This window comes from Camarhynchus parvulus, chromosome 2 (assembly GCF_901933205.1).
Source record: "Camarhynchus parvulus chromosome 2, STF_HiC, whole genome shotgun sequence".
Lineage (NCBI taxonomy): Eukaryota > Metazoa > Chordata > Aves > Passeriformes > Thraupidae > Camarhynchus > Camarhynchus parvulus.
Window position 1 is genome coordinate 95736263 of NC_044572.1, and position 26645 is coordinate 95762907.

The following is a 26645-nucleotide window of genomic DNA, read 5'->3' on the forward strand; positions in this document are numbered from 1 at the left end:
GGGCTATTAAATGGATCTTGGTGAATAGCAGGAATACTGTGCTATGGCCAAATAAGGACATTACCATTTTATTCCTTAGGGAAATAGGACTGGAAAAAGGCATATAGAGTTTGTAGGCCAATATCTTCATGAGAATGTCTCTAGTGTTACTTCTGTCTAGTTGATCTGCTTTATAATGTTTCATTTTGCTATGTCATTTAAAAAATTTCCTATGCCACTCTTTAGTCATGAGTAAAGCCAACCTGTGTAAAGAGCTCCAAGAGTGCAGCAGACTGTGTTGTATAAAGATTGCTAAAGTCAGAGCACTCTGTCAGTGTAATTGATGAATAACTTTTTCAAGGCCCCCCCCATTGTACAATAAAGTATCTGGCATGGCTTTTGAAACAGGCAAAGACAATCCTGGGCAGTAAAATTTGGACTAAATTTATCAGTATTTCCTAAGTTTGCACTTGTCATAGTCAACACGGTCTAAGTCTATTGCTGACAGTGTATGAGTAGAGTTTTATAATTCATCATAAATAGTTTACTTGAAATGCTACATTCTGTCTCAAAATGTTCATCATATCGCATTCTCCACTAGTTGGTGTAAAAGGCAGATAGTGAAAATAGTTTCTGTATTACAGAAACCAAGAAGAATGAGAGTAACAATCTAAAATTTTGGTGATAACTTATCTTGTAATATGAAACAGTATTACTGCTTCTACTGTATCTGGTTTTGGATTTTGGTTTTTTTTTTATTGGGAAATAAACTTGTATCCAGTGTAAATGAGGGGTTTGAGGGAGAGTCCCTTGAGGATAAATAGTGTTTTCAAATTACTTATTTTCAGTTGATCCAGCTCTGCTCTCTCCTGACTGACAAAGAAAGTTTCTAATTAGCACTGAAAGTTTTTCTTTCCATAATTTTAACTAATTTATTTTTGAACTACTGCAGGATGCCCTCTAAAACTGCCTTCCTGCATGTAATTGAATTTTTGAGTTCTGCCTTCTTTGCATTTCTAATTTTTATGGTCAGTCTAAGCCAGATTATGTGTAGCTTAATAAAACTTTTTGGGTTTTGTGTTAACATGGAAAACACTGAAGAAACATTTAACAAAGGTAGTCAACTTAAACTGTTTATTTGAAATATGACTAGAATCCATTATCTTAAGGTATAAATCCACTGCTCTAGCAAGTTTTCCCTGATGTCAGTATTTAAAAAGAAATAATTGAAAACCATACTTCAAAGAGAATTTTTTTGGTTATGTCTTGTTTTCTACAGTAATCTTTTTTCACAGAAGATTGACATAGCTAGATGTAGTGTAATTACAGTATACTTTAGGGCAGAAGGACTTTTTCAGGATATTTAGTCTTATCCAAGTGTTGTTTTTGCCTAATGAAAACTTTTTCATTGCTTAGTACCTGTAAGTTGAAATAAATGAGACATTAAAATTGTAAAGTCTACTGATACATTTCCTGTCTTGAAGCCACTCACAGCTTTTCAATAGTTCTTACTTAACTGTTAGCACACTTATCAGGAGATAAATAGCTGTTTGATTTTGCTAAGTTATGACAACTTTTGTAAAATATTATGATTTTACTCAACGTTAAAATCTTCATTTCACTTTTGGAATTTATTAGTTACAGCCTATAAACCAGTGTACACACATATACACAGCATTAGCCTTAGTTAGGGTGGGTTTTTCTGACAGTTCATTCTATATAAAACATTTCTTTAAAGTAATGATGTCTGTGAATGTCATGTCTTCAGGGTCCTTGTGTGCATGATGAAGAATCTGGCCTCTCTCAGACAGGAATACCTGCTCTTAAAGCCCTTTTGTATCACTGTCAGTTCTATGAACATGTGAATCAGATGGTGAAACACTGTTACCTGGGATGTTACATGTTCAATTTGAATTCTTACAAGGAGGACAAGCTCAGCGTAGAAAAAGGTGATGCAACTGGTAAGTGATGTTGATGTAATCTTCTGGGATTTGAAACCTACTTAAATAAAGTGTTGTTTTGAATAACTTACCTCCAGTAATTCTTAATAAGAGGGGAATGGACTGTATATAAACCCTGCACTCAAATATGTTGTGAAGTCAAAAGATTGCTATGAGGATTTAAGTAGATAAGTCTCTAATTTGACATAGCTCAGAAAAAGTTCTGAGCTGTTATTTTCATCTTCAGAAAGTTGAAAATGGAAAAGATGTAATTGGTTCTACAGTAAATTTTCTTGCAAAATATTGTGGGTAAAATACTTTTAACAATTTCCACTTTATGAAATCCAGTCAACTTTCATACAAGAAAAATTTAGGAAAAATAAATAGATTAACTTTCCTTAGATTCCTCTTTCTTCATGTGTTAGCTTCAAAGTTACATGAGTAGGAATGGACTCTAATAATCTGCATTAAGCTGCATTCTAAGACATTCAGATATAATTTAATTCCTAGACTGATGAGATGTAATACTCAGATTGGAGTATTATTTGTATATTTTTAACCTGTATTCCCTTGGAATATCTCAGATCTAACTTTTATATTTACTAATAATTTATTGAACAATATTTCTAAGGCTTACTATGATGCATTGTGGAAACACACTTCCATGTCCAAATATATCTGATGATTGTAAGTTTAGAAAGCTAGGCGATTTTTCAGAGATTAGTTAATAAAAGCTTTTATGGGGCACAAAATTAATGAAGGTTTTTTTTTTTCCTTACCTTTTTTTGTGGGCTTAAGTTTCCGCATTTCCATCTTTTAAGGCTGCTGATTTAAATAGTTCTTTTTAAGTCTGTGTCATAGGTGGAGAGGGAGCTTCAGAGAAAGTTGTTTAGAGAAGCCCTCCCACTGAGTCACAAGGTGCAGGAAGGACCCCCTTGCTCTTTAAATGTCTTCTCAGAGAGCAGCCTGGCTGCAGCTGGATTCAAACCCAGACCCAGATATTTTCAGATGTTTAAATCTAAGGAATTGTAGAGATATGTTTGAACCTTTGTCTAACTTTATCTTGTGGTATTAAGGATTGCAAACCGGATATATTAATATAAAAATTATTGATTTACTATAATAAATGACTAGACAAAAAGATCATAATCAGAATTATTTACTACACAGTATAGAAGGTAAAACTGCTAGTTAGTATAATGTACTATATGAAAGGAATTATGTTAAAGCAACTATATTAAAGCTGGCAAAAAGTAAACAATTATTAAGTAGAGATTGATGTTACTCACCCATACCAGTGACCCTGGCAAATCTTTTGCACAGCCTGGAGTGACGATAAGCAGTATCCCCACTCCAGGGAGGAATCTCCATGCACACTCCAAGGGGTATTTTAGAAAAACCTGCTGTTTGCAAGTGGGACTGGAACTTTCAGAGTTTAAAGTGATTGACTGTCAGTCATATGTCTCAGGCCAGCTGGGCCTTAGGATTTTTAGATAAGAAGTGGCAGACATGATGAAGTATCCTTCAAGTCTGTATCAGGATGTTTAACTTTCGGGGTTGATGAGTGAGGCTTGTTTAGTATAATTCAACACTGAAAGCAGCATGACACCCCCTCTCAGTTCACTACTTAGAGCTTTGCAAAATAAAGTATTGTTTGAGTTGTTTTGCACATTCCAGGCTGAGCATCCTGCTGGATTCTGCATTTGATAAAGCTGTTCCAGAGGCATGAACAGAAGAGGAATGTTACTTCCCCAGCTAAGTTATGACTTTATGACAGACACGAGGAAAAGGGGCATTCTTAGTTAACTGAGAGAAATACCTTGCCAGTACACAAAGTTCCAGCCATAAAAATCCTCAATTTCTTCAGCGTCTGCTTTATTTTATCTATAAGTGTAATTTTTCAATCCAACCCATTTTGCTGCTCCCATGGTTCTCTAATATGTGTCTTTTGGTAGTTCTCCTGTAATGTTGTATAATAGTCTAATAGTAACTGAAAATGTAGAATGGTACAACTTTTCAGTGAGCAATTGAGATACATTTTATTCAGAGTTTGCAAAGCAAAGCCAGAAAATACAGTATTTCAGGAAGAAGAAACAATATTTTTGTTTCTTTAGAAAGGGGAGAACAGGGCCTAAAAAAACCCTATTGGGTTTTTCCCTATGTAGTTTTCTCATATTTTTTAGGAATGTATAAAAGTAATCTTCAATGTAATGTTAAAAATAAGATTGTTACTTCAGTTTAGTAATTACTGAGGGTACATATAGGACATCTACTTTTGTAGGTTTGCACTCACAAACTGTGTAGTCTAACTTTATTCTTTGTTATTTTCTTTTCTAAATATATGACAGCTTCAAAAGTATTACTGACAGATTTGTGCTATAACATTTTTGGCACTTTCTATTCTGAAACAGATTTACATAGTAATTCTGCCTTTGTTGTATTTAGGAATATGGGTCCTCTTGAAACTATTTCTCTTAAAATGCGAATTTGAAGTTTTTTGAAGACAAGGACATCAGTTTATTGTGATCTTTGGGACTCTAGTACTTCAATACTTTTGTACTCTTGCATTTTAACTAAAATGAAGTCTGTACTATTTAAAATGACTGAAGGCTATGCAACTGCAGTTTGAATGAAGTGTAGTTTTTTCTAGACTACTTTATGTTGCACTGAAAATCTTTTATTTCTGTTTATTCAGGGCATTTGATGTATAAGATTTCATAGATACATAGATACAATGTGTGAAAACTTGTGTTCTGAAGTCTTCAGAAGGATAGCTGTGGTTGCCTATTTTTGTCACTGAGACAGTCCTTTAAAAAGCTTGTTACAGTAATTTTGATTCTTTTTTTTTTTTGCCCTACAGATTTTGATGATTCTCTCAATCTTTGGAAGGCTCCACCTAGTCAGAGAAAATCTTCACATTCTCACTCAACATCTGAAACTATGGTAACTTGCAGAATGATTATTCATTTTAAATATAAAGTTGTTTGTGAACTGCTTTCAGGAAAATTAGCACTCTTAAAATTGTTAAAAAAAACTCCAGCAAAAGTCAAACCCTGAAATCAGTCAGAAATTAACTGTGAAATTAAGTTGAAATTTACTCCAATATAGCTTTAATATGCCAAAAAAACCCTTTTGTGATTCTTAACCTGAGCAAAAATAAATAAGGTAGCTTGCCTTGACTAGCTAAATGCATAAGGCAGTATTGAATTCTATAGTTTCCCACAACAAGACATATTCTCTAGAGATTACTCTGTAATTGGCTTTATTGACAAAATGCAATTGTCTTCATTTCTGGTTGTCACTTCTGTTGCTTTTATCCAAATTGTCTGTTCAGAGTGAACCTGTGTTTACACAACACAGCTCCACAACTGGATCAATCAAAGCCACATAAATACGTTGGGTATTCTGTGTCATAATAAACCCTGGATTCTGAAAATGCTTTTGTAGAATTTAAAAGTGGCACAAGTGCTTGCAGACATGGAAAACAGAAAGCAGGTGGCTGCTTGAAAAATGTATTTCTGACTATGGCAATGAAAAGCTGTACACATGTGCCATCTTTCAAGATGGCAAATGCAAAGGAGAAATTGAAAGACATTTTTCAGTTCCAGAGTAGATTTGCAATATTAGTTCAGGCTGTGATAGAAACTTTTATAACATTCATTAGTTACCTGATAAAAATCATGTCTTTTTCAAAGACTGCAGTATAGATCCAAGAAAACTGACATGTTGCACTGAAATTTATTTTTTAGTTTCATATTCAAAAATTTTTCATTTATGAATAACCATCTAATCTATTACTGAATCCAGAATATCATTGTTTAGAAGTTTCTTTTCTCTTAAACAGAAAAGAATTGTTTTTTGCATATGTGGATATGACAAACGCTGATAAATCACAAGATCCTATATTTTTTCTTGACAAAAATTTCTATGCTCAATTTTGCTATGGAACATGGTAAAAATAAAACCAGAAAAACCAGTACTGAAATTTTGTTTCAAAAGTATTACACAAGTATAATTTCCATGTTATTTTGATTCTCTGTTATAAATTTATTGCTGTCTAGTACTGATAATGTTATCTTCCATGTTTTTAATAATTGAAGAAAAAGTGCATTTTAGTTGTAAACTGATTTCTCGTTTTCAAAAATTTTATTAATTAATTTCATTTTCATTAATCAAGAACAACAACCCCCAGCCCCTTATGGTTATTTTATACACAAATATTCAAATCTGAAGATCAAAACTAAAATAAATTAAAGTGCATGTAAACTAGGAAGTACATGCAATCATGATTGCTCCTTAAAAATCATTTAAATTCATTTAATAAAAACATTTAATCTCATCTCTTTTCAAAGCAGTTGTTCCCAGATCACTTTTTACTAAATAAATTGAATGCCACTTACTTAGAGGAATGAAAATTGACCAAATTTCATCTTGTTATGTTTACATTACTTGAAGACAAAATTAAACTGCAGCAATTTTTATCAGGGCTTGCTGTCTAATCTACTTAAAATTGTGCTTGAGTTTTTATGAATAATTGGACAAGTTCATAACATTAAATTTCTTCAGCTTCAGTAATTAAGAAAAAAGGAAAAAATAATGTGGAATCTACTAGATCAAATTAATGTGTCATATTTATATAAGTAAAGTGGCAACATAGTTTAACACAAAGACTTAGCTCTACTATTGCATTCACCAGACACACAACTAATTATTAACAGTGGAAGGTACAGTGTCGTACTAAGCTACACTGATTTATATTAGTCTTCCTCATATTTTGGACTTCATACTTGCTAAGATTAGGCTCTTACAGCTAACCATGTGAGTTTTATAGAAGTTTGTGTTTTGTTTTGTTTTCCTTCTTTCCCTGACATGTACGAAGATTCTTAGTCACACTAAGACTTTGATTGTGATTTCTGGAAATTAGTTTAATTTCCATTTATCCTTCAGCCCTTCATGGGCATTTTCAGCAGCTGTAAACTTTATTTAGTTTATTATTTTATTATTATTATTATTATTATTTACTAAGTTTCTTACCTTTAAAAAATGCCAGTGCTGACATGACATATTGAAAATATCCAAGCTGCAAGATGTAGAGGTCTGATGTTCCAATGCCACTATTAATTAGGAGAAAAACGGTGGACACGTGTAACTTTGATGGAGGCTGATTGCAAACTGTATTTCAGAGGGCATTAAGCTAAGCGTGTATCTAGTGAAATTAGGAAATACTTCTGAAAACTTGTCCCGAAATCTCAAGCATTTGTAATTTACTCCTACATAACTTCAAATTTTTGGGTCACAGTTTGGCCCAATTTGTGTCTCGATGTATGAATAAAGAAATATATTTATGAAGGCATTACAAAAAAAAGTTTGTAGAAGTTTATTGCTAAATGTTGGATGTTGATGATGCCGGGAAGATACTGTTATTCCAAGCCCACCAGATGGCGTGCTTTCCCCATCACAGATGGAAAGGAATCTGCAGGTCTCGCTGAAGGGACAAATGTGTTTTAGGTGTGTGGCACAGATTTGATGAAAGCACCCACAAATACTTGAGAACAAGCAATCAAACCAAGTAGAATTGTTTCTATTGAAAACTCTTCTCTCATATTTTAATAACATTAAAAAAAATTGATCTAGATATGTCCATATTGTTTCCTATTCCTAACATTCTATTAGTTTTTTCTTCCTCCAGATTTCATGTAACCGGTACTTTATTTGAGCTGTCTGCTATCATGAGCTGATTTCACATAGAGCCATATGACCGTAACTGAAAGTTGCAACTAAATTACTTTTCGCCTTTATTATTTTTCCTCCATCCCCAATTATTTTTTCCAAATTTGCAGAAAGAAAATTGATAAAATTAAAAAGAGAATCAGAAATTTTGTAGAGACCATAAGTAAAATTTTGTTTGTTTATAGAGTAAAGAATGGTTGTGTGGAGATGAAATCAATGATTCAGTGTAATAGAAAAAGACAGCAGAACTGGATTGTCTGTATTGTGTTAACTCATATGCACTGTATTTTGTGTCTTTAAAATCCCAGTGGATTACAGATTTTTGTCAAATTTATCTTTATTTTTCTGTGAACTGGAATGTGGATACTGCAAAAAGGCTATCATTCTGAGATTATTAACAATCTTGGTCTTTTATGGAATAAATAGTTTAAATGTTAACTCAGGTTATCATTAGAGAGGACAAATCTTTACTCTTGTTTTAACCAACATGTTTGGTTTGTGTTTCGTAGATATGATAAGAGATCACCAATTTGCATGGAGATACCGACTTGCTTTACACTGCATAAATATGGTAGAGCTGTTCTTTGTCCAGGAAATCTTAGCAAAATGAGCAGTTATTTAAAAACTTGAGCTAAAAATGATATGGGCTAAAGATCTACAGACATCTCCCAGACAGCTTTAAGTCACGGCCATTCTTTCCTATGAAATCTTGCTATTTTGTATAAAAATGTGTGCTTTATTTTCTGGAACTGTGGTTACCAGAGTGCTATACAGTTAAGTGATTTAAACCTTTGAAAAGGGAACTGAATAGAATTAATCATTGCAAGCCTATTAAAGCAATGCCAGAGGGATTTTTGTACTAGAGGTTAAGAAAAGACCTTTTCTTCCTATCTAGTAGATAAATGGCAAAACCCTCACATTTCTCCTGTGTTTCCACTCTGACAATTTTTGTATTCTTTTGAATTAGTTCTAATCTGTAGTTGTCATCTCCCTCTCCACACACAGAACCTTTTCCCCTATTACACCCCCTTCCAAAGTTTCACTGTTCAGCAACACAATGCTTCATTGCTCCCAGGAACAATATGGTAGCAGAAGTAAATATCCTTTACTAAATATCCTTTACAGACTTCCAGTTCATCCTTATCAAAGGTGACTTATAGAAGTGGCAATATCTTTTTTTTTTCCCCTGGAAGGCAGAATAGTATGGAAACAACTTCATTGTGTTACTGTATGTTTTCTGTTGTGACAGCAGAAAATTTTGGGGTTTAACCTATTTCCCACTGTGATGCAATTAACAATAAATGTTCCATCAGTGCAGGAAGATGATATTTTTCTAACCAGCTAAAGCTTTTGCTGATTTTTTAAATTTTTTTTTTTTACGTAACTGAGAACTATTTTCTTGCTCAAAGTATTTGGAGAGTCTTAGAAGATAGAGAAAGAACAATTGTATGAGGTAGCTGGTACTTTTTACTAATATGTGAAAGGTTGTATAATTCATAATCGTATATGTAAGATGGCTCTCAATATAGTTAATATAGTTACTTGTTTCAGAAAAAACATATGGACTGGTAGAAATTGCATTTTGGGTTTGTATTATTCAAGGAAAAGTGTTCTGGTTTTTCTCACCTATTAGAATGCTTGGAATTGATGTGTAGTGCTGAAAAAATGCAGAATTTGCCATGTGTCATGATAGATTAGCTTAATATAAATAATGGATTTTAGTAATTATTTAAATTAGCAAGCATAGAATTTCAAGTAACTTTTTAAATTGGTAAATATGCTTTTTAGTTGCGCAATCAAAATAGGATTTGAATTTCAATCACTCAGTACAGCTTGGTACTGCATTTTGCTAATAAGAAAATAATTTAGCCAAGCATTTTCCTAATGTTTATGTGATCCAAGCTCTATGTGTTTTGGACACTATGTACTCTGTCTATGTGCTCTATATTTTGGACACTCTATGTGCTCACTCTGTGAGCTCTATGTGCTCCCTGTGTTGTGGACACACCCCCAGATATTACTGTAGCTTGCTTTATGTGTTACAATAATCCTTTGACTTTTCTTGAGAAATGACTGAGCAGACTTAAGAAGAAAGACTCATGGTTGTAGGATGAGCAATAGTGGGACCAGAGGAAAATACAGGAGCAAAGGAAGTGTACAACATGGAGGTTGCAAAGATACAATAGCTAGGAACAGAGTGATCTGTGATTTCCTTCCCTGCACCCTTTTTGTCTGTTAAGTCACTTTTAACATTTCCTTGCATAAAAATATATTCCAACTGTTGGAAACCTTTGAGATATTTCAGTCTTCCTTAGAAAGCTCACTGTGAGGAAAATGCTAATAACACCCTTCTTCAAGTTGTAACTCTGTTGGGATTTCGTTGGATTCTCCAACGTTCTGTATTCTCTGCTTTATATAGTTACACTCTTGAAGAAAACTGTCTGATGTGACTATTCCATCTAGTAAATAAAAACCAGAAGGGAAAGAGTGACTTGACATGACAGGTACTTGTCCTGTGCTCTGAAACAAGTTACAGGTCTTGTTGTGTCACAAAAGCACATAATTTAGGTGGATTCTGGGTCTTCTGATCTCAGTCTTGTGGTTTTAAACACAGTAGCAAAAGCATTAGGAGCTTTTGAAAACACACAAAATTCATAATGTAAGTCATGCAAAATGGGTAGGAGGAGCGTGGTAGTCTGCAAGTAAAGTTATCTACTGTCATTTAAACATCTCACAGCTACACTATGAGATGAATACATTTAGGGATCACAGGATTAAGGGCAAGAGAAGTACCCAGAGTTCAAAAGACTCAGAGACATCAACTTTGACTGATGACAAATGCTCTTGTGATATTTTTATCTGAGTGTGTTCTGGTACAAAGGGACAAGTGCTGATGTTCTCAGTAGAGCAAATAGTCCATGAAAAATTTGAGTTTAAATGCTTCAGTAATGTCTTTCTATCTTTATCCAAATGTAGGTTGAGTCAATTATATGGATGAAAAAGAAGGATGAAGAGAAGGAATTTCCAGTAACATGGGCATTGATCAGTTTTTGACTGAAATGTTTCAGACTGTTCATATTGCCCATCTTTTAATAGTTTCAATTATTAGGTTTTTTATCATATATATGCACACGCATAGTGGACAAAATCTAATCAAATTTATTTTGAACAGTAATATTTACATTGTATTTGATTTTGTTGGTTATGATGTGTTGTTCCCCCTTCCCGAGCAGAATATAAAGACTAGTCTGTAAAAGCTGGAATCAACTGGTTTCCTTTTTATGGCTTTCTAGATTCTGTCTGCATCTCCATCACTGGGGAGTGTTACTGAGCTTCAGGCAACAGTTCCAACTTCAGCCAGTTTTATTCCGGAAGCTGTGGTTGATCGGCTTACAGCACAAGGTAAGTCAAGCTTGAGTCTTGTTCCTGGTGCTAAACACAGTGTATTCACCTGCCCATATTTCAGTATTTGTCCATGCTGTGCATTGTACAGCTTGCACCTTGCTGGAGCACTTGATGCTTCTAGTGGTTGTTTTAGAAGACAAATATTAAACACTTCCTTTAGTATGAAATTTGACAGAAGCAAGTGAAAATGGTACCGCTTGAAATGTAACTCAAGACTTAGGTTCTCTTTCTGGCATCTGGTCATGCTTTCAACACATCAGTCATGGTAGAGCTGTCATATACATACATAGGAGTGTGTATGCACATACATGCACAAAGATCTGTATATAATTCTCTTCATATGTAGAAGCATAAAAATTAATATAATATAAAAAATATATTTATAATCATGTATGTAGAGAGAGCTGTGTACAAATAAAAATATTTTTATTTTAAAAAAGGGACTGGTAATTTGTTTCTTTCCAAATTTGCTAGTTACCTTTATTTAATGCCTGGTAGAGGGAGCATTTTATTTGGGAACCATTTCCTGTATCTGATTTCATCTTTTTCTTTTTTTACCATTCATTCCTGAATATACAATTTAAATATAGGGAGGACTTGGATGTTTTATGAAAAATACAAATAAACTTGTATTTGGATGTTTTATGAAAAATACAAATAAACTTATGTAACTGCTGTAATTTAATATTTTGGTTGTTTTGGGGTTTTTTTATTCAAAACACTCTAGGTCAAAGTGATACAACCATAACAGAATCTCCAAGTCAACATGATTCTCCCATGTCTGCTGCTCTGTCTAAACAGCGTGCTGTAGTCACACCTGCCCTTTTGTCAGCTGTTTGCAGCCTTCTGCACAATCTGCTGGTTGTCATGCCAAAAGATACTGGAATTGCCCTTCAACAAACACATTTGCTAACAACTCTCAGCGGGTATGAGATCGATAACTGTTGAACTACAAACAAGGTGTAGCAATAGACGTTTAAAAAATCTTTGAATGAGACCTACCCATGTTTCTTACTAAAACTGTTGAACATATTGATCACTTCTTGCTCCTGAAATGTTCAATTAAAAAAAAAATACAATCAATTGAAGAAATGAATCAGAATTACTTCTTTTATTTTCAGTGAATAGGTAGTCATCATTGGTGATTCCATTTGTGGTGTATGTCTTATACAGGACTACTGTGTCCCTCTCATGATATTTTATGGTTTTGTCAGGTATTTGGAATTGCAGATCATTTCAGCTCATTTTGTTTTTCTTCTTTGAATTGTATCAAATATTTTGAAGATGAGCCAAGGATTTTCACACTAAAAGAGAGTAAATAGAACTTGCCAAATTTGGATGATGGATCCTAGTATTTTACTTCCTTTTAAAAGAAGGAACCACTTCAAAGAACTCTTCAGATTGTATGCCATGTTTCCATTTCCATTGTAGCAAATTCTTTTGTCTATAAAAAATGTTTGGAAGTCCTGAAGTGTAGCATGAAAAATTCGGTCAATTTTTGGTGAAAGTTTTCAAGAGCATTTGTAGTTGCTCTTAGTGCAATTAATGGAAAAAATGAAACACAGACAAACAAACATAAAACCCCAACAACCTTGGTGTGAATACAGCCTATATTATTGCAGAGCTGTTTATTCTTCTAGAGGAAAGAAAATAAGAAATCAAATAGAAAAAATTGATTTTTGCCAGTGCAGTAGCAGCTATTGGAATTTATATTAGTCTAGCTATTTTGAAACAATGTACTGCTGCTATAGTTGCCATTGCACTAGATTTCCTTAAAATAGTGGGGTTTAGCAGTAAGTGCATCTTACTTTATTTCTACTTGGTTTATTTATGCTATTTTCTTCTGTGGAATGTTAAGTTAATAGACTGTTTAGTTACTTAACCATATTTCTAACCAATATATTTTGTTTTAGTCTTGTTAGTGCTAATCTGGTTGAAAGATGCATCTTGGAACTGAAAGCTCCATTGGGTCATCGAAGTCATATGGAGCATGTAAAAGCTCAGGTCAGAGAAGCATTTGTTGCTTCCTAATTTTTTGAAGTTATGAATTCATTTATGTTAGCATAATTTATCTTCATTAACATAGTCCAGACACACTGTTATAGGCTACATTCATGTGAATCCTTGTGCTTTTGACAAAGCTTAAGTGAAAATAAACCATTTTATTCAACACAGAAGAATTAATTTCTGTGTTAGGACTGTAATTGGAATGACCAAACTGAAAATGAATTGTCTCTTAAAAGTATAAGTTAAATTTAGCCATTGAAGAAATTATGTAATAGAATTTTTCTGTGTTACTGAAGTATGAGCCAGATATAGTTACTGACACATTGGGTATTTATTGTCTGTAACAAACCTGGCTGCTTTGCTTTGTCTCTGATCCTGCAGACACTTAGATAGTTCTCAGCTAATTTTGATGTATGCAAACCATATAGGATTGCTGCTGATAGAACTACCATTTTATCAAGTTTAACTCTGTATATACAATGTATAGAGTATGCTTTTTCATGATACAGCCATTTCGTAGCTTCTGCTGCTCTGCATTCAGATTTACTTAGAAGTATATTACTCTTCTAATTAAAGAAATGTGTTTCTGCAGAAAATTTATGAGAATAAATAAATAAATATGTCAGCTTCTGTTTTTAGGAAGACACATGTATTCTTCAGTATTAATGACCATTTTTGTGTCTTTCTTTGTGACCGTCCAATGAGCATGCTGCTGTAAATGTACCGAGAGTCATGACCTTCTCACAAGGAACTTCTGCTTTGCTACTATAAAATTGATTGCACATATGTGTTCCAGACTAGGGATTCTGTTTCATCTTCTACAGTAAAAATTAAGAGAAACATTTTAAATTCATGTCCTGTTATTTAAATGGTGTTTATTAAAATATTATGAATCAGTTAAATTAATGTGAGTAAACTTAAAATAATGTGGAAGTTGTAAATATATGGCTTTATTTCATATCTTTCTACAAATATTTAACAGGTCTTGTTACTACTTCAGTACCTGTCATCTGTGTCCAGGCTTCTAAAATCATGTTTATTGGTGGACTCTGATCTTGTAAGCCAGGATGAACTGCTGAAACCTCTCTTAGGGAATACCGTCAGGATTCTCACCATACATCCCAAAGCTGGCTTAGGTAATGAAGTACTTTGTTTCCTTTATAATCAGACAGCGGCAGGTCTTCATTTAGGTACCACCTTGAGGTAAATGGACAGGTGTGGTCAGACTCAGCTTTCCAGGTTTGTGCACATTTTTAAGTGGTTTGATTTTTTTCCGTGTTATCTTTGCAGATCCTGAGTTAACGTCTGTACTTCATGAAACATGGGTAGACTCTTTCAGCCTTCTAGCTACATTGCTGTGGAAAAATGGCCAGATATCTTTTCCATCTGTGACAGCAGCCCTTGCAAATCACTGTACAGCAATAATCGGTAATGACTATTCCTGCATGTTTTTTTTTCCTAGCAAATAATAAACAAATAGAAAAGACAGTCATTGCCCTTTAGATGCTATTAAGTAATTACTAATGAGATACCCACAATGAAAACCAATGTGTCCAGAGCTTGACTGACTTGCTTTGTTTTCTTCACATGTATGGATGAATGATTTTAGTTGTAAACCTTAACCAAATGTGGCATTTGTTAAATGATCCATTACCACTTCATTTTTTCCCCCTTCTTTCTTTTTAAATATCTTGCATAAAAGGAAAGGAAAATTTTACAGGGAGATGAGAGATCTAGAAATCCAAGATTATTATACAGGAGGGTTTTTTTGTATTTTAATTATTCTTACATTAGTTACTTGCATAGTTAGGCAAGATTCTGTAACATGCTTCAATACTGAAGTATCAACACAGTCCAGACAAGCTCATGCATGTTAAGAGATCTACTGAACCCAAATCCAATTGCAAATAAAGCAGCTAATGCATACTGTTGGTTTTATGATGTAAGCTGTTGATAAAATGAGGAGAGTTCAAAAAATTACTGGACAAATAAATTATTTGAATGAAATGGAGATTGCTTTTTTGTTTTATGGTCAAATGAATGCAGAGCAATTAATTCATTCAACCATTATAAAACTCAAACTTTTCTTTCTTAGATCATTTTGAAGTCTTATAAGATGCATAGGATTTGTAGAATTCCTTGTACAGTGCACAGTATAACTGCTTCTGGGTTCATGTGCTTTCTTTGATAAGTCTTTCTGTGTTCTAAAGTATACTTGAGCTTTATTCATAATGAAATTTAAAATTTTTCATTTTTTTGTTCAACCTTTTAGATACTGTTACTGATTGTATTCATCTGTCTTCCACATATCCTGCTTTATATGTGGCTAGTTTACAGTTCCTCTCTGTCCTTTTGAATGAGGAAGGAAGAAAACAGCTGCAGGATAAACAGAGTGTGTGTCAAAATCCAACTATTAGCTTTCTTCTGGATCACACTGAAGAATGCCAGGCACCAGTAATGCAACTTACTGCTTTAATTATTCAGGTATTTAAAATCTGACAATGTGATTGCAGGATATATTTTTGCATTTTTGCTTCTTTTACTTCCTTTATATTTAATCGTCTCCTTATTTACAGGTTGGTAGAAGTAAGCAAATTATATGTGAAATTTGTATTTTATTTATTTTACCTCCAACTTAGTTCTTTTATCTATATTCTTTAATTTATGTGCAGTTTGTCACTGTAACAATCATAGTGATCTATGATTAGAAATGTAGGGGTTTTTTTCTGAATGATGTACATTGTATAAATGTCACTTATGATTTCTGTTGTTCAAAGTCATTATCTTACAACTATATTTTAATAAGTATCTTAGTACTATTTTGCTATGTAAAGCATTTTTTTTGACATTTATTGTTCATATATTGGATGGTGTGACCAAAAGAATGCTCTCAGTATTCATCTCTTCTCTTCCTATGGATGCTGAATTCTTGTTGAATAACCTTACTCCTACCAAGACTTGTCCTGGTATCTGTCACAAGCTTTGTGCTCTTTTCCTGCTCTGTTGCAGCACTGTGGCTCTATTGTATCTATTGGGGCATGGTGTTCTGTCCACTGAGAGCCTGCTGTCTTTCAGGGAGGGAAAACTTCCCAAGAGGGTCTTTCTTGGTCACTCTACAGGCCACATAACCAGAATTCTCTATGTCTTTGGCAACTAACTTCAGATAATTTCAGGGCACAGTGTTCTCCTGTGAGGACACGATTTTCAGGGACTCAAGCAAAACAGGGGCACTTCGTTCAAATCCCATAGCTTGCTAAATATGTTGGGTTTTTGTATTAATGCTTGCATATGTGCCTAAAACAAAACTCCTTGGCTCTGGCACAAAAAGTATGGTTGCATGAGAGTATGTCTGATAAAGACACATTGTAACATTCCTCTAATTTCATGCAAGTGTACATAACTGCTTATCAATCTGTGCCAGGGGACGATTCTTATGCTGAGGGCAGAAAAAGTTGATACAATGAAGAATGAACTGCAGCCAGTCAATGAAAGTACATTAGACATAGTTTGAGTATTGTAGGAGACATCAGCTTTTAACATGCTTTTTAACTGTTCAGAGATGTAGACAAACACTGCATTTTGCTCATAAAAGAGTTCAAAAGATAGCCTATGCTGTCTGGGTCCTTACAGGGCTGCTATGATCTCCCTAAAAGGATAACAGAATTAGGAAAGAAACAACTTCAGTTTCTTAGGTCAAAGTACATGTATTTATTTACACCCCCTTACAGTGGTCATTGAGAGGACAGTGGAATGAGCCCATGGGATGTAAAGTAACCTATTGAAGCAACAAACACCTAAACAAAATTGTGATTAAAAATGGAAAAAAACCAACCCAAAAGATTCTGGGCTTTCTTCAGGAGAAGCACTTCTAAAGAGAAGCAGTCAAGCAAATAATTGGCTAAGACAGAAAGGGAAGGGAGGCTTTTCAAACAAACAGTCATCTCCATTAATCATCCTAAATACATAAAATCTACAGAATACCTGATATATGCAGTGGCAAATGCTAATTTAGTGCCCAGTGTACAGGTGTGAATATTAGTAAACCAGGTCTCAACTTGGAATTCATTATCACATACAAGAAATCTAGTAAGTGCACATGCTGACTTTGAAAGGCTTTGGTTGTTTTGTGTATATAAATGTTAATCTTTGTGTACATGTGCTTAAGATCAGAAATAAAATTAAGAAGGAAATCATAATCTATATATAAAGTCTCAAAATTTGGCCCTAACATTTTTTTCCTTGATATAAAGCTTACAGTATAAAAGAAAGACTGTGATCTCCCCTGCAACTAAGTTGCAGTAGGTGAAGACTATCATAGCCAGATTTATGGGATGTCTTAAATTTATTATGCAACATAATTTCAAAAAATAATTCGGTATCCATTCTCATTTTAATACTTTCATTATAGTTTAAAACTACAGAATCTTTTGGAACAAGGCATTATAAATTTCTAGAGTTATTTTTTCCATTCAACTGGTAGTTAATCATTAATTAATTCTTAATTACTTGTGCTCCCTATGCTTGCCATAAATTTTCTTTTTTATTATGAACTGCAGTTCTTGATGGCCGAGTAAGAAAATACGCATAGAAGAGCATGCTTCAAGAAAGAACAGAATTTTGCTAGTGTTCGAGATAAAATTTAGAAAATAGTAAGATGAAATTAAAACTTTTGAAAAATATACAGATATAAGGCAATTCACCTTAATTATTGGATCAGTTCTAGTCTGCCACATAATACAGGAAAATACCCAAGAGGTTGATAGGGAAACATGTTTTGTATTACTAAAGTGTTAATGAATATTAAGAAAAGGTAAAAAACATTTAGCAATTTAATAGGGCAAAAGCCTTTGAGTGGATAAGTCACAAAACCTACATCTTAGGCTATGCAGGATTGCTGGAATTCAACAATTTTTTCTTTCCTGGCTTGTGTCAATTAGTTTAAACTTTAGGCTTTTAAGTACTCAAGCATCTAGTTTTTTTTAATTTTAAAAGAAGCCATCTCCTATCAGAACAGTAAAACAGTTAATTTATTTGAACATTCTTGTGTTGGTGTTAGATTTGAGATTTCACTCCAGATCTAATAAAAACTGTTGTAGTCTAAATGTAAATTTCTCTTTTGTTGGTTATAAACACAGAACCCAGTCCATGCTTCGGTACTTTTATTTGGTGTCAGTTGTCCTTATCAATGAGGTGTTGGGATTTTTCTAGTTATTAACTTACTATTCTATATCCTTTGACCTTCTCATTCTAGTTACAGTAAACACTTCAATAAATTATGATCTTAGAGTATACATTGATATTTTATGGCATATGAAAATTTGAAAAAATTATTAGTCCATTAATACATGGTGTATGTAGAATTAAAATTTGTGAGATATGGATAGGTACTCATGAGATTTCTGTCTAAAGTATTAAGGTTTTCTTAAGATGTATTTTTGGATAGATTTTTTCTCTTTACTATGATCCAGCAACTGTTCTTATTTTCCTATATTTTTCTGATTGCAATGAATGGTGTTTTCTGTTATCTTGGATGTCAGAACTGGCATGGTGGTTTAGGGAAAATTGCTAGATTGACAAAATTCTGTAGTGGGTAATAAATGAAACACAGAGTGCTCCTTGTCTTTCAACTATCTTGTTATATGACTCCAAATAAATATTCCTTTGAAAATAGAGATTATACTTAGGTTATTAGAAATGCGGTGATGCTCACAAAGGCCTCACCAAACTAAGACAAGCTACCATTTTTCACTGGTTAGTAAGAGTATCTAAAATAACTCTCAGTGGTTTTTTTTAAGGAATTTCACTGTATTTAATATCTTTATCATCATTGTGTAGAAGGAAAATGAGATTGCACTAAAGACATATCAGTGAGTTATCTGCAATACCAAGCCTATTCCTGAATATTAGGAAAATATTGGAATGCCAGGATTTGGAAAATCTAGGCCTTGCAAAAGTAGAATATTAAGAAAAGAATAAGAGGAGTGGGCATAGGAGAAAAAGAAGAAAGATTGAATTTTAAAAAAATTAGTTAAAAAACCTGAAACACTTCAGTGCAGACTGACTATAAACATGAATATAGGGAGGGAGAACTCTGTTTAGAAATATAGTGATAAATCCAAATGAAAATATAGATTCTGGCAATCTATTTATAGCTGTGAATACTACTTTTAATATGGTCACTTTTTCATTTCAGTAATGAAATTGCATTTTTGTAGGTCTGTGAAAGAAAATCTTCAAAGGATGTGCTGAAAGAAGTTGCTACAAATGCACTGTTGTCTCTGTTAGCTGTCAGTAAAAATGCTCAGAAATATGCTTTGGAAGGTGAGCATTTCAAAATGTATATTAAATTATATGTGAATCAAATCCTTGCAGGTGTTTTACATATTACCTATAGATTGTAATTTTTTTTTCAAAGCAGAAGACCTAGGTTTCAATGGCAGTGTTTTTTTTCAGATTTTCACTAAGAAATCTTATTAATAATTAAAGTTTTCAGCTGCAGATTAAATATTATGTTATAGCCAGTTTAAAACCCTGTGGTGAAGTCACAGGTCCGTGTTGGAGTAAGAAGAGACCCATTAGCTTTTTACTACTAATGATATATTCATCCATTAGAAACTGGAGATTTTTCACTGGCAGTATTTTCCAATACTTGTGTAGGTGGAAGTATAACCTGTGTTTTTAGTTCTGGCTGTACCTGGACAAGAGGAGACTTCTTTTTCTCAGCTTTGTTCTTCCCTGGTTCTTTGGTCCCATTTTACAGTTTAAGTAGGATTTTCTTCCCTTCACAGTAGTAAACCAGCTTCTAATCACAGGCTTCTTGTGCCCTCTTGAACATGGGATATGGGTGAATTGCATTTCTCATGCATCATGTGTTTTACACCTTTTGATCTGTCCAAGTGCACTTTGTCTTGGGTGCTTTCCTGTAAGTTACATCTCTGTTTTTTCCACTCTATAACCTCCACTACACTGACATTGATAGCTTAGACAGATCTGCTCAGTGTCTGATCCCTATAGTGATAGAAAACTCAACTTCAGGTCTCACCCTTTCTGCTCTTTTCCAGTGCATTGGTTCTGTACTCAGCCCTTACTTCAGTCAGGCCTCCTCTTCTGTTGATGACTTACTGGATCATCTAAGTTCCAGCTTCCTGTGGAGGCACTTCCACTGCAGGAAGTGCATTGTTCTGTGCTAGAACAGCTGTCAAGTCATCCTTGCTGTTGTGCAACACAGACCTTAGAAAAGAGGAAGACAACTTCTGGGGCTCAAAGCAGTGTTCTAAAGATACCTGTAGCTCTAGCATCACCTGTTCAGCTCTTATAGACTGCTTTAAGTTAAAAATGCAAGGTCCTGCACCTCAAAAGGTACAAGCCCTTACAGCAGTAGAGGCTGACTGGAGAGCTGAAAAAAGGGCCTGGTAGGCAGCAAACTGAATGTGAGAAGACTAAAAGCATCTTGGGCTCTATTAACAGGAACACAACCATTAGATCAAGGGGAAAAGTTTCTTTACTTACCACTTGTTAGACTAGATCTAGAATAGTGCATCCAGTTTTGGCCCAGTACAACAAATACCAACAAACTGGAGCAGGTTCCCCAGAGGGCCGTCAGGGTGGTTGTATTCACTTGTCATTAGAGAAGAAGCTGATGGAGTTGACTTATGTTCTACCCGGAAAAAAGAAAGCTTTGGGAGGACCTATGAGATTTTGAAGAAGTTGAAAACGGGTTTCTTACAGCAGTGCATGGTATAGGAGGATGGAAAGAATGGGCATAAATTGAAACATGAGAGTCAAACGGCCTGTAAATAAGCACTTGCCCTTTGAAGGCAGTAAAGTACTGCTAGACATTGTCTGCTGTCTCTGTCCTTGTACATTTTCAAGACCCAGCAGGGTAAAGCTGCAGGCAAACAGCCTGCTTAGAGCTTGCTCTGCTTTTGAGGAGAAGGTTGGGTATATGACCTCTGGAGACCATCTCTTCGAACTTGAATTATCCCATTATCATGGAATCACAGAATGCATTGAAAAGGGCCTTTAGAGGTCAGCCCCCCTATAATAATCAGGGACAACTTCAACTTTATCACATTACGCAGAGCCCTATCCAAGTGTTTCCAAGGGTAGGACATCCACCACATCTCTGGTGAAACACTGTTCCAGTGTTTCACCTGCCTCATTGTAAAAAATTTCTTCCTCATATTTAGTCTAAGTTTGTCCTCTTATAGTTTAAAACCATTACCCCTTAAAACAGGCCCCGCTAAAATGGTTGTCCCCATCTTTCTTAAGCTTTTCCTTTTAAGTGGAAGGCTGCAACCAGGTCTTTCATCAGCCTTCTCCTCTCCAGGCTGAACAATCCCAACTCTCTCAGCCTGTCCTCACAGATGTATTAGATCCCTTTCAGGATTATAGTGATCTGCCTCCAGACTTGCTCCAACAGGTCTTTTCTGTGCTGAGGACCCCACAGCTGGATGCAGTGTTCCAGGTGGGGTCTCACCAGGGCAGAGCAGAGGGTCAGAACCTCCTCCCTTGCCCTGCTGGCCTCTCTGCTTTGGATGCAGTCCATGATGCACTTGGCCTTCTAGACTGTGAGCTCACATTGCTTGGCCATGTCCAACCTTTCATTCACCCTGCCCTAATTACATCTTGGCAGGGCTGTTCTCAATCCTTTTATCTCCCAGTCTGTATTGATAGTTGGGATTGTCCCAACCCAAGTGCAGCACCTTGCACATGACCTTGTTGAATGTCATGAGGTCCATCTGGACCTTGAGCTTGTCAAGTCCCTCTGGGTGGCATCCAAGACCTCAGATGTGTTAATTGCACTGATCAGTTTGGTGTCACCTACAAATTTGCTGCAGGTGCACTCAATCCCACTATGTTATTGATGAAGTCATAAAACACTATTGGTCCCAATATGGATCCCTGAGGGACACCACTTGTCACCACTCTCCATCTGGACATTGATCCATTGACTGCTACCTTCTAGATGTGACCATCTAACCAATTCCTCATCCCTATCCAGTCCGCCTGTCAATTCCATAACTCTCCAATTTGGAAGGATATTGTAAAGGACCGTGTGAAAATCCTTACAGAAGTCCAGACAGATGATATCTGTAGCTCTTACCTTCTCCACTTACATAGTCGTTCCATCATCTTATAGTGTCTTAAAGACTCTAGATCCAAAGAAAAGAGCCTAACTTGACATTTTGCCCTTGAAGTCACCTGAATGGTTGCTTTGCTTTGTCTCACAAAGGATGCAGCAAATCTGCTGTTGTTAAGGAAAGGTTAGGTAAAATAAATGGATGCCTTAATCTCTTGAAGTTTCACACTTCTAAGCAGCATCGTTGAAGATATCCTGAAGAGTTATGAGTTATTATCCACTCCACCCAAATCATGTTCCCCTCTCAATCTTACCAGTCCTTCCTTTGGGCATTCCTCTCGTGGGACCTTGTTGCAGGAGGACTCAAATGTATTCTTGCTTCTTGAGAGCATTCAGCTAGATGCACTTAATCTCAGAAAGTGTTTGTTACTTCCTGCTATCAAGTAGAGAACAAGAAGATCATTGCCAGAAACATACTTTAGTTTTTAATATAACATTTTTGATTGTGAATGTAATAATAAATGTTACTGGTTTTTGTCTTCCAGCTGACCTGATAGACAGCTGTATAGAAAACATGAAGCACATCCATGCACAGCTGAATTTGGATTCCCTAAAGCCTGGGAAAACACAGAGAAAAAAGGTAGCTATAAAAACCAGAACACTGATAGGACAAGGCACTTCACAGCTTTCTTTTGTTTGTTTTCTTGAGGCAGATACTGCTTGTCTGTGTCCTGGATGAGACAGAGTAAATGACAGCTTGTAGTGGATCCAGATACTGGAGCTTCTATAAAATTCAATTATTTTAGAACTTTTACCAACTTAATTATCTCACACACTCTTCCACCCAGAGGTCTCACTAGGTCTCAACTACCTTTTCCAACATAGAGATGACTGCTACTTCAGGAATGTCAGACTGAAAATCACCTTGGTTCATACTTTGCAGCTGCCCAGTCTTGGTTGTTCACTGGACAAAGCCCCTGGGCATGTCCTGGTAGTTTTTTTCCATACCTCTCTCTCGTCCTCAGGATCTTCTCCCATTTGCCAGATTGTTCCTCCGACTAGGATCTTCACATTCTTCTTTTTGGGCCCATTTCTTTCTCTGAGGGACATTCTCTTTTCAGGAATCCTTCTTTTTTACACTAACTTTTCTTTCCAGAACTCCACGCTTCTGTTTGCTTAAACTCAGTAGTCTACATGCAAAGTACATCATGATCAGCCTCTGAATTACTGGTTTTGTCTCATGTCTTTTCATTAGTTGGAAGATTCAAGATTTCCCACTTTTAATCCAGGTTATCAGAATTAGCAACTAGTCCATCCTGGCTGAAAGCAGCAAATAGCAGGCTGATTGAGAGTTCAAAATTCACTTTCAGACATCCACTCACATACACATCTCATCCTTTTGTAATCTGTCATGTTTGTAATTTATTATATTTATCTTATAGCAATATCAGAGTATTGTTTTCAAACTTAGTTGGACTTTCAGTCTTGACTTTATGGCCCTATCTAATCCAGCTAATTTTTTCCATCTTGTTTCCACAATAATATTTTTTAGTTTTCTCAAGTTGTTTTTTTCAGTGTCTTTCAACCAGTGCTAGCTGTTTTGGTTTTGTCTGTTCTTGCATCAGTCAATCTCCCTCCCATTCCAAAATTAGTTCCATTCTGCTTGTGCATGTAAATAATAGCTTTTTTACTTTCCTATTATCTGGCTTTCAGGTTTTTTTTTTCTCCTTCAAACTTGGTCTGGACATCTCAATTTCTTGTCATCAGACTCAATTGTCCCTGGTTTTTTAACTTCTTGTCAGTTTTGGGTCTTTTTAACTTCATACTTGTGGTCCTTCCATTGCCTGCATTCCCAGTAGTTTCTCTCCATTCACAGTATATTTATTTAGCCTTTGTTTTTCAACCTGCCTTCCAGTTCTTCCAGGCTCTCATGTCACCAAAGTCTTCTTAACCACACATAGATATAAATTATGTCTTGCCATCATACAACAGTTTAATAAGATTTTTGTTGCAATTTGCTTGTTCTTTTGCCACTTTCATCTAAGAGAATTAATAAAATACAGGCAGTAACCTCTGCTGTCAAGTTTGATATCTTGTCCACTCCCACATAAATCAGAAATTGCAGAACACACCTTCCTGTAGGGTATTTCTGCATTGCTTCAGCTAAATAGTATTTTTCTCTGAGGTTTTGATACAGACATTAGCCTTGGTTTGTGAGATTATGGAATTGTGTTTTATGACAATGAACTCTTAAAAAAATTTGAGTTTGACCCTGAGATTTGAAGGCTACCGTACTTTTTCTTGAGATCTCCTAAACACATTCATTTTACTTTTTCAAGTGTTGGAGGCTGAAAGGTGTCCTGCCCTGGATATGTCCTATAACGCTGAAGTCAGCTGGTTCTCTGTAGTTTTTGGGTTGAGGAGAAATTTAAAACTTGAATGAAATTGGAGGAAAGGAGCCTCTGAGAAAGTTCAGAAAAACAGTTTATGTTTAATTTAAAATTCTTTGAAAGATTTGCAAAAGACTGTGTGACAGATTTCCTGCTTAGCTGGGACTGTAGGTTGCTACATCATATGTAAGTGTGCTGTTCATCATATGTGGTACATGATGACAGTTTCATGTAAGGGACACTGAGACATTGCTCTCATGGTAGATTTGGCTGATCATTCACAAAACTGCCCCTTCGCCCACTTCAGGGCACAACCCTCAGACGAAAGTTATGACAGCTTCTTTTCCTTTTTCTTTTCTCTAACTCTTCATTATTCAGAAAAGTGTATTTTGCCTAGCTTCATTCTCAGGTCAGCTGACATGTTTTACTTGATATTCCTTTTCTTTCACAATAATTAGTGTGATGCTAGTAAAGAGCATGAAAAGTATTTAGAAGTAGTCAAGCTTTCAAAAAATCATGTCAAAATATTATTGTAGTAAAGAGCAAGATATCGTAAAATAAATAAATCTAAACAGTGCTATCAGTGCAACCCATAACTTTTTCAACCTCCTAGAAGTTTGTACACTAAATATGAGTTGTAGCTTGTGGCATTTTAATGCTATTTTACTTATTAACTAAATTAATACATAGAGAATTCCTTGAAAGAATTCTTGTCTTAAGAGTCTTGTCTTAGTGTTAGCATTTTATTTGACTAGAGGTGAGACAAACTAGTTTTAAAATGTATTTGTAATAATGACTTGTATGTTTCTTCCTGATCTACTACACCTGGCTTTCATTAACCTTTTTGCAGTGGGCTGTACTGCCGAGTACTTCATCTCTAAGTGGCATCAAATACATGATTTATGATGCATAAGCACATTATGATTTATAAGCATGCATTGTTTCTTCACCTTGTCTTGGATTAAGTATGAATCCTATTTTACATTTTTGTTCCTTTATGCTTGATAAGACAGGAATAGTATCCTGTGGCGAACAAGCTTGTTGAAATTTGGTAATCTTTCAGAAGTGGTTTAGTGTGTCACCCTTAAAGGAATTAGGGCAGCCATCACTGCCCTGTAGTGTCACAGCTCTGTCAAGAAGATAGATTCTTTGTTCACTTGTAATTTGAATCTCAGAGTGGCACCTCACTGTCCAAAGGTCTGTGTTTATTTTTGTAATATTCTTATCAGCTTGGAAGTTATTTATAGCTTCTATATTTGTAGTTAAGGATAGGAAATTAAGATCCTGGGAATATAAGGATGGATTGGCCTGACCTGCTGTAGAGATCACAGAATAGTCTGAGTTGGAAGGATCTCCCAAGGATCATCAAATCCAGTTCTTAAATGAATAGTCCATATAGAGGTCAAACCCACAACCTTAACATTATTAGCTCTATGCTGCAACTGAGCTCATCTCAGGGTCTGAAAGACAAAGCTAATTTAACCTTGTTTTCATCCAAGGAAGAAAAATAAATTCTTCTAGGCAATGATTCATTTGACTTGTTTTAGACATGTGCTTTAGGATGGAACAAATACTCAGGAAGGTTCCACCCGTTCTTTATTAGTTGTAAGAGAAATGGAGCTCAACCTTACAGATTTCTGCATTTGGTCACATTGGTGCCCCTAGAAATAGTTTCTGTGGGTTATAGAGATAAGGATAATAGGTTACTGGTTATAAATGTCTTTAGTAAATGTGCTTGAAGCTAGCTGAGATGAATTCTATGTGAAATCAGAAGAAAACTGCTGAGTAGATGTGACCCAAACACTGATACCTTAGATTTGCACTTCTTTTGAAATATCTTTCCTCCTTGTACAAAATTCATTCTGTCTTACATTGATGATCTTCAATTATTCTTCCCTGGATAGGAGGATAACCTTATCAAGGAGCTGAGGTGTTCAATGCAGCTCCTTAGAAACTGCCTCTTTCAAAATGAAGAATGCAAAGTAAGTATTTTTATACTGAAGTAATATGAGCACATTTAGTTACTGAATGAAGATAATTTTTTTTTCTGCTTTGAATTTATTTTCAAGCTGGCTAAATTTAAGTTTGATATTAATGGCAAGAAACACTTAG

At 35.0% G+C, this 26645-nt stretch overlaps 1 protein-coding gene across 3 annotated transcripts in view; it reads left to right on the forward strand.

The window, feature by feature from the left end:
* Positions 1-26645, forward strand: part of RTTN (rotatin) — a 79640-nt gene that overhangs the window by 43799 nt on the left and 9196 nt on the right. For all 3 annotated transcript variants that reach the window (XM_030971331.1, XM_030971332.1, XM_030971333.1), the window contains 11 exons: positions 1748-1940; positions 4780-4862; positions 10943-11051; positions 11782-11980; positions 12968-13058; positions 14044-14197; positions 14352-14489; positions 15334-15545; positions 19277-19382; positions 22689-22783; positions 26438-26515. In XM_030971331.1, coding sequence (XP_030827191.1) covers positions 1748-1940; positions 4780-4862; positions 10943-11051; positions 11782-11980; positions 12968-13058; positions 14044-14197; positions 14352-14489; positions 15334-15545; positions 19277-19382; positions 22689-22783; positions 26438-26515 — 1458 coding nt within the window. The remainder of the gene's footprint in view (positions 1-1747; positions 1941-4779; positions 4863-10942; positions 11052-11781; positions 11981-12967; positions 13059-14043; positions 14198-14351; positions 14490-15333; positions 15546-19276; positions 19383-22688; positions 22784-26437; positions 26516-26645) is intronic.